Below are 8,671 nucleotides of genomic sequence, written 5' to 3'. Positions count from 1 at the left end.
ACCTTGTGATTGACAGGTCGGGGCTGCTACCAGAACCGTATACGCCGTCTCTACGTCACTCCTCCACAACAGCAGTCCACAAACCAGTGGATGATGTCATGATGACTACATCCGCTTCTTATATAGTCTATGGTTGAGGGTGTGAAATGGTGAAAACGTTTGTTTGGTTTAAGTTAAATGACTTGTTTCACGATCAGAAACCGGAAAGTCTCTTGTACACACGCTCTGCCCATAGAGCAATGCACATTAACATTCTGCAAAAGTAGCGACATTTGATGCTGATGCTGCACAGACTGCACTCGTGGTCCCGCCTCCAATCCGATTCGTCCAAAGCATACAAGCTGTCATTCAGATTTTAAGGGAGGCAGTTTTGGAATGGGACGCGTCCTATAGAAAAACACCTCAAAACAGATACACATCACTTCTGTTCACCTTGATGAAATATTAGATATTCAACCTTAAAGGGGTAGAATCTTGTTTTTTTGTCTGCATTCACTAAGTACTCATCACTTAACAAGACTTAATGGTGCTGATGTGTGCTTTGCACTGTTGGAAGAGTAATTTGACAATATTCACAGTGTGATAAGGCAGCAGGGTCATGTAACTGCCGGACACAATCCTCAGGTTGCAGGTTAAAGAAGGATGAATGTGTTTTTTCTAGATTCCTGTCTGCACAAAGACTATTCATGGTAGAGAAAAGCTCTTTTATTCAGTAAAAACATCGTACTAGCAGCCTTTTTTCCACAAAACAAAAACCGTTGCGCAACAATTTGGCACCCCCCCCCCCTTTGTGAAACATTTTAAACAGCGAATATATATCAAACGGCTGCCACAGACAGTCAGGTAGCAAAGCGTTCTTCCTAGTGACAGTGGGATTAGTGCCGTGGGGTTCTTTTTTCTCTCAGGACCCTGAGGAATCGGGTCCGCAGCTTGAGTAACTGGATTACAGGCCCTTTTTTTCTCATTTCAAAGAGGTTGTGAACTCAGCAGAGGTCTTGCATGATGAAATCAAAGTGGCAGCTGAGGTAGGAGGGAGAAAAAACAAGGAGTTTTCTCAAAAGTCAGCCTGAGCAGCTAATGAGAGAGAGAGAGACGCACATTCAATGATCTCTGCGTCGAAAAAATCGGGAATTCCGAGAGCTATCCCCATCAACAAAATCACAAGGAAAAACAACTAACACGCCGCTTTCATGACTACCTTTAGCTGTGGTGGGAGCACGGAGTGAGGTGGGGTGGGGGGGGGGGGGTCGAGGAGCCCAATCCGTCCAACACCCCTGTGGTAACTTCAGGGGATTATATCCAAATCCTTTCAAATGAACTTTCCATCTCAGTGCCTCCTCCTCCTCCTCCGTCTCAGCCATTCCAACTGTCCGACCATTTCTACATCACTTTCTGCACAGCCTCGCACGGAGCCGAAAACAAATTCCCTCCGTGAGAAATATGGTCAGCGGCAAGCATCCGGGGGGGGGGGTTGTGTTGAGAGGACCCCCGAGAAGGTCCGACATTGGGGGGTCAGTTTTGTAAGTGTGAAGATGTTTGAGGACTAGAATGAAAAAGATTTTTGGATGTAATTATCGAAAAATAGTTGGAGAAACAGGAAGAAGACACAAAACTTGACTTTTTTCTAGAGACCAGAGTCACAACAACTTATATGTTCAAGTCCTTTGAGGACCAACTGAAACACCGAAGCATTTCAGATGTTTTTATTTTTTTCAGTAAAACAAGTTCCAGCTGAAATGGTTCCATATGGTTTTTCCATTTACCTCTGCATGAAAAAAACAACACAAAAAACACCAGTACAGCTGGTGCCAGGCCTTAACTGAAAACACTGCACTGAGAAAAAGTAGAGCTACAGTCAATTACTCCACGTTGTCAATAAGTTGCGTAATTAAACGTGACAGCTTGACTTATTAGTGTTGGATAAATGTAGAGGAAGGAAGGGAAAGAAAATAAGAGTTGTTCTGTAATGTAAATAAAATAAGGACAGTCAGGATTCTTGTAGCTCTCAGCCCGTCTGGGATCCTCAAGCAGTTTACCTTTGTAAACACTGTGCTGTGATATGCAAGGAGGGGGGGTGAAGTGATCTGCATGGGGTGAAGTGTGGGTCGTTTTGTTCGGGGGGGGGGGGGGGGGGGGGTGCAAAGGGAACAAGGGCTTGGAAGTGAACTGAGCTCGCTGAGGCGAAGTTGATGGCAGAGATACTCTACACACGCTCAGAGGGCCGGAACACAAACAGCCACGGTGTGTAAATCAAACCCAGAGCGACAACACACTCACACACACTCCTCTGTGTAAGTGTAGGAAGAGAGGCGGTTGCCAAAAACTGGCTGTGGCAACTTTTCACAGTTTTATGGCCACTTCTTTTTCAAATTAATTTCAATAAAAAATCATACTATGACGAAAGACAAAAATGTCCTTTATTCCTCAACGTTTTCCTTATGAGCGCCACGCCGCCAAACGTGTTCATTGTGCACCATTTTCACTTTATGACAGGCGGGGCCAGTTTTGTGAGAATTTTTCTATTAATTTTTGCACCTCATTCATCCATTCACACCCAGTGCATTATTACGGCCTAATCAACGCACGCTGTGCTTTTTCCTGAGTGCTGGAACAGCCTGAAGAACTGTGAGAGGCAAAAGAAAGAGAAAGAGGAGGAGGAGGAGGAGAAGGAGGAAGAGCGGCTGGGTTGTGGAGCTATTCTCCTGCTGGAAAGCTTCACGCACGGCGGACCGGCCTAACAACGCTGCAAGAAACTGACAGTGTTTTATTTAGGAGCCACGCTCAGTTAGTGGATTTGGGATGTTTTTGTTATTGTGTACACAGCATATAATTTACTTGTTTTATTGTAAAGTTAAAAAAAAGTTTTTTGGAAGTGAGTTTTTGTTTAAAGTTTAAATAAAATGTTTTGTTATTTCTTGAAGTAAAAAAGAAAAGGACTACATGCAGGTAGAAAAGTGAATTCAACATGAACACAGGAGGTGTTAAATGGGGGCCCGTCATATACACCCCTCTTCTTCTTCTTCTTCTTCTTCTTCTTTCTTTGTAGCGGAGGGCTGAGACCCGGCAGCGGATCGTTCCCACATGCTTCCCCGCCGCTCGGCTCTCCAGAGGTGTCAAGCCGGCCTGAAAGAATGAAGTGCCTCTCCATTGTGCTACCCAACTATTATGTGCTTAACATCTCCATGACAAAGGTGCCACTCGACTTCTCCTCCGTCCATTCAGCTGGAGGGCACTCGTCCCCCAACCCCCCTACTTTAATGAAACATTTCGCAGCAGATTTCAAAAAGCCCCAGAAGCCGACCAAAGACATGATCAGTGTCTCGTGAAAACAATAACAACTCTGCTAAATGGAGATATTAATTCACACACGCTGCATGAATGATGATGTGAATAGAAACCTAAATAAATGCTTGTAGCGCCTCCTAATTCCAGCCAATTACAGGAACTAACTGTAATCGAATTAAACAACAGAAGCTGCTCTCAGGTCAGAAATCTGTTGTCACTTCCACATTGATTGATTTTCTGTTTGCATCATTAAGTAAAATATATATTTTTTATATATATACTTATTCTAGGTAAAAAAAAAATAAATCCTGATCTATTACCAAAACTCTTACAATAAACAAGAATATTTATATATGATGAAAATACAAAAAACAGCCAGTGACCGTAAATTCTGATACCTGAGTGCAGGGGGGTGTTGGTGGGGGGAGGCGAAAGGGGTTGGGGGGGAGGGGTGTTCTGTTGATTTACGGAGCCAGTTGCTTTTGACAACAGCCAGCTAAATCAAGACGTAGCAGGTCATTAGGCCTTCAGTCAACGGAGGAAGCCAGCCTGCAGTTTTTATGAACGAGCCCGTATTCTCTTTACTGTTTTTCTCACATACATGCCCTTATATACATCAAATATTTTAAAAGAAATATTGTTTCTTTAAATTAGTAAACTTTATAATTTTTATCTTCACAAGCGTCAGGATGTATATACAGCAGGGCTGGATAATGTGGACCAAATCAAATATCACCAGATCTACGACCAAAAACATCGATATTGAGACGTGAAAGTGTCAGATATTTACACTGTGAGATTTTCTATCATTAATCATCAGTGATGGGGATAAAAATGGCAAATAATAGAATTGTTCGAACAGTCTGGTGTGTTCAGAAAAATGACATCACCCTACTGTCATGCAGCCTTTAAAAGCAGGAGAAGACAACACTTGTTCCATATTACGATATCTCGTCTAATATCATGATATCGATGTAACGTACAGCCCTGATATATGCACTGCTTTGTTTGTCAGTTCATTTTCTAATTAACTGCTGTAGAAGCAGCTATAAACATAAACCAAGATGTTGTGTGTCATATCACGTGAGCAGCATTTTGAGTCCCAGACAAATGTACCTATGAGACAATAAAGTCTATCGTATCGTCCACTATTAAGCGAGGGAACCCCGTTCATCACTGCTGTGAGAGCAAAACTAAGGAGCCCATTGTGCACTCACTTATGGACCAAAATAATTTGCTTACACCCTTCGATTTCATGCACATCTGACCTGAACCATTATGCAAAGTTTAAAGAGATTTAAGGACTAAAAACTGTCACGTAAAAGATTCTCACAGATTTACATTACAACAAGTTGCTCCTAAACTTTAAGTGTCACGTGAGAACATTTTAAAAAGAGGCATTGACATGTGATTCTTTCTATAACTGATGTTTGCTCATTTACATTCCACTACAACAACATAGCTTTCCTTACACTGCTAAAAGAAACCCTCCAAAACCAAAAAAAACATTTCCCCGGCATCCGAAAACCCGGAGGCGTAACCGACGCCTAATGCGGAAGTGATGCGGCGAAGCACACAAACAAACACAGTCAACAGTCGAGGAGGATATCTTCAAGTTTCCTTTATGCCTCCTATAAAAGTATATCGTTAAGGCACATCATACAGTGGATTTAGACGTGTCTTTCTCTAAGCTGTACACAGTGAATAAATCAGCTCATAGCCTAAAACAGAGGATTCTCTGGGGGGGAGGGGGAGAAAAAAAATCTATATAGGCTATACACATATATACACAATGCACATTATCTTTGAAGAGAATGCAGTCACGGTGACTTCCCTTTAAAGCTGGAATACTCGCTCTGTTATTCACATGGTGGACATTTGGATGTAACTATAGGTGTGTAATAAATTACTGTTTCACTTATAAACTCCTGCTCTATTTACAGCTCCGTACAGTTCACAGGACTCCAGCATTAAATACTTGTAGATCAGATTAGACTGGTGCCCCAAAAAAAACGGCAACAGGCGTCATAGAAAAATAGTTCATATCTTTATATATATATATATATATATATATATATATATATATTTAAAAAAAAAAGATTGGCAGTGCACAGCTGATTGATGGTTGTTACCAAAACAAAGCCCAACTGTGTCTCTATGGCGTTTTCTAGACGGTGAAGGATTGCGAATCGGGGGAGGTGGGGGATAGATGAGAGTCTTTCTGCTCTCACTTGCATTGCAAATCTCCTGATTTGAAATCCTTCACCGTCTAGAAAACTATTCAAACAAAACACACTTTTCTTTTCCGCTTTGAGTCTGCGAGGCTCTTAAACTTCCAACGATCGCAGCAGGGTCAAAGAGAGACTTTTTGTTTTTATCCGGACACACAAAAAATAATTGGGGTTAGATTACGAACCCCGGTGGATTAAACGAGAGCAAATAGAGCCAAAATGGATGCCAGCAGGGTTAAAGCCCAGCGGGTCGCCCGAGGGGAGGCACCGCTCTCCGGCTCCTCCAGGTAGTCCGAATCCGGAGGGTCGTCCTCGTAGTCCGGGTCCGGGCCGTAGTCCGACCCGCTGCCCTCATCCCCCCGCGCGGGCGAGTCGAAGCACAGCATCTTCATGCTGCTCTTCACGAACTCGCAGATGGCCCGCTCCGTGCCGTCGCACATGCACGCGTCCAGCTGCTGACCCTTGGGGATCTTGCGCATGTTCGCGATCACGTTGCGGCAGGCATTCGTGCAGATCGCGCCGCTGAACAGCTTCCCGCAGTGCTTTAGGTAGTCGTGCATGGCGGAGCTGCACGGGCCGTCGCGCTCGCACTGGCGCCGGGCCTCCGTGCAGCCGGTGCTGGTGGTCTTGGGCAGGCAGGGCTCGATGGCCCGCTTGGTGCTCGTGCACATCGGGTCGTGGGCGCAGCTGCAGTCCTCCAGCGCCGGCCCGTTCTTGGTCAGGTTGAGCTGCACGAGCGACGAGATGCAGTGGCTCGGGCACTTCCTCCGCTCGCCGTTCAGCACGGGGCCGCACGCGCGCGCGTAGTGCTCGTAGGCGTAGTTGCACTCGGGCTCGGCTTGGCAGTTCATGATGGCCTGCCAGCAGATCAGCCGGCGGCCGTGGGGCGGCGAGGCCGCCGCGAGGCAGCCGAGGAGCAGCAGCGCGCCGCCGAGGGGCAGAGCGGAGCGGCGGGCGCTCCGTCCCGCTGCGCTGGGGCTCGCCATTGTTCTGGCTGCGGAGAAACCGGGGCGCAACTCACAACAGTGACATGTGTACCGACAACAACAAAAATAATAACTTTCTTCGCCACTTCTTTACCGGAGGAGCGTTGTTTATTCCGAGGCAGATGGTGTGTGTACGATGTGTGTGTGTGTGGGGGGGGCGTTCAACAGGCTGCCACTGCGCGGTGTAATCCCGGCTCCATAAAACCCGTCAACGCTGATCCATTTGAGCCGGATTCCTGAGCGAGAAACCTCCCGCTATCCATACATGATCAGGCCGGGGGAAGTCCAACAAACTCCTCACGGGAGTAAACAATTAAAAAATATATATAAATGAATAAGAAAGACGCAGAAGGAGACGCAGAAGGAAACGTCCACAAGTTCAGAAGAGTTTCTGCAGCAGATCATTCCATCGCAGGGATTTCAATGGCACAAACTGCCCTCCAGCTCCAGCGTCCTCTGCTACAGCTGATCTCAAGCACCCCCTCACCGAAAAGAAAAGACGGTACAAGTCCCGGGAGCCCCCTCTTGGAGGACCGCGCTGGATCATTTAGAAGTCCTTGTGCGCACGGGAGTGCAAAACAAACAGCGCATGGGGGAAAAACAACAAACCGTGCGGGTCGCGGAGTGGTCCTCTACTCTTTCCCCTTTGAGCATTTGTCTTTCAGTCCCGCGACCCCCGCCCACCCCCCTCTCTCCACCCCGTCTCTACATATTAGCGAGGGGCTCCTCATTGGTTGGCCACTTGTTGTGGGTTTTCCCACGTAGCGGTGGGCGGGAGTTAGGGTGGGAGGGAGACGGTCTGGAGCAGGAGTCACCAACCTTTTTTAAACTGAGAGCTACTTCAAGGGTACCGAGTAGTACACAAAGCTCTGGTGAAGCCCACAAAAAGGAAGAACAGTCACAGAATGTCAGTGTAACTAAGCACATCTGTGCTTGTTGATGGTCCTTCTTGAACATCATCTTGCTGAGACATGTTGTCCACCTGGCCAACTGTAAAATGTATGAAATAATAAAACTAAGAATACTTTTATAATATGTCTTTTAAATAAAATAAATTGGATATGTAATATTTTTTTGAACAAATGGACATCTACTGTCATAGCCTGGCTAACTGTGAACTATATTATCTGCCATAATTGACATGGCATTATGACATTCACATTGAGAAGATACAGCATAACTCAGTGGTGGGCCGTCAGGGCCTGCAAGGCCTTCTCTGCTGGCCTAAACAGAATCACAAAGTTATAGCTATTTTATAATTTAATAATTTTTCATAAATACACTACATGTATTAAAATTTCTAAAAATATTTTTCCCATTATCTTATTTTCTCATTGCACAGCTACTGTCTTCCTCAGTTGCTCTGCTTCCAGTGCAGCTTGTTTTAAGTAGAGCTTTTATCCAATCAGATTTCACCTCTGTCTCTCTAGGTAAGAAGAGAGGCCCGAGGCCTGCAGACTCACAAGTGCATCCATGTGCAGTTTAAGTGAATGGGACGATATTGTTGATTGTCATAGTCTTCAACCAATCAGATCTTTAGTTTGACATGTTGGGCGTATTCTTTGACGTGTCAGCGCCTGCTAGGCTAGCCGGCCTATAGCTACGTCAGCATTACGTGCAGCTCAGTTTCCATGTGCAGCTCTGCCGCGAGGTGCAGAGTGTGCTGTGATTGGTCAGTGGGCGAGCACGTGACTATCGTGAAACGAAACTTAACAGCAGAGACTTAGTCGGGTAGTGAATCACATCACGTGATGCAGCTCAGCCAATCAAATATGGGCATTCTGACAAGTTTCCTGACCGGAGTGAGATGTACCACACACCGTGACACAGGGGGCTGAGACGAGGAAAGACATTGCAGTGCAGTACGTTCTATGTTCGAGTTGTGAAAGTAAAATCCTAAAACAATTTCGTCATTAAGGATAACGGTGGATCCCACAGCCAGACCATCTGAGAACCACTGTCCTACATGAGTGGAGAAAACATTATAATTTCCTCAATTTAAACTTCTGCATTTTCCAAGTGCTCCAGTATTATTCAAACGTATTGTAAGCCTCGTACCGAACGGGTTAATACGAAGACGTATATAGTTACATCCTTAAAAACGAATAGCTGTGGTGCCATCATGTGGTTATAAGGTGGTATTTCAGCTGCAGGACAGCAGTGAAGGCC

At 45.4% G+C, this 8,671-nt stretch overlaps 1 protein-coding gene across 1 annotated transcript; it reads right to left on the bottom strand.

Annotated features, from left to right (window-relative positions):
• Positions 1 to 5,491: 5,491 nt before the first annotated feature.
• On the bottom strand, positions 5,492 to 7,141 carry gas1a (growth arrest-specific 1a). Its single transcript, XM_031856712.1, has one exon. It carries the CDS (start codon positions 6,500 to 6,502, stop codon positions 5,711 to 5,713), a length of 792 nt encoding a protein of 263 aa, XP_031712572.1. The 5' UTR covers positions 6,503 to 7,141; the 3' UTR covers positions 5,492 to 5,710.
• Between the last annotated feature and the right edge of the window lie 1,530 nt (positions 7,142 to 8,671).

This window comes from Anarrhichthys ocellatus, unplaced genomic scaffold (genome assembly GCF_004355925.1).
Source record: "Anarrhichthys ocellatus isolate YVR2014 unplaced genomic scaffold, GSC_Weel_1.0 scaffold17, whole genome shotgun sequence".
NCBI classification, from domain to species: Eukaryota; Metazoa; Chordata; class Actinopteri; order Perciformes; family Anarhichadidae; genus Anarrhichthys; species Anarrhichthys ocellatus.
This window is presented reverse-complemented; position numbering and strand designations above follow the sequence as displayed.

Coding starts and splice junctions, on each gene's coding strand:
- gas1a (XM_031856712.1), bottom strand. CDS start 6,502: ATGGCGAGCCCCAGCGCAGCGGGACGGAGCGCCCGCCGCTCCGCTCTG.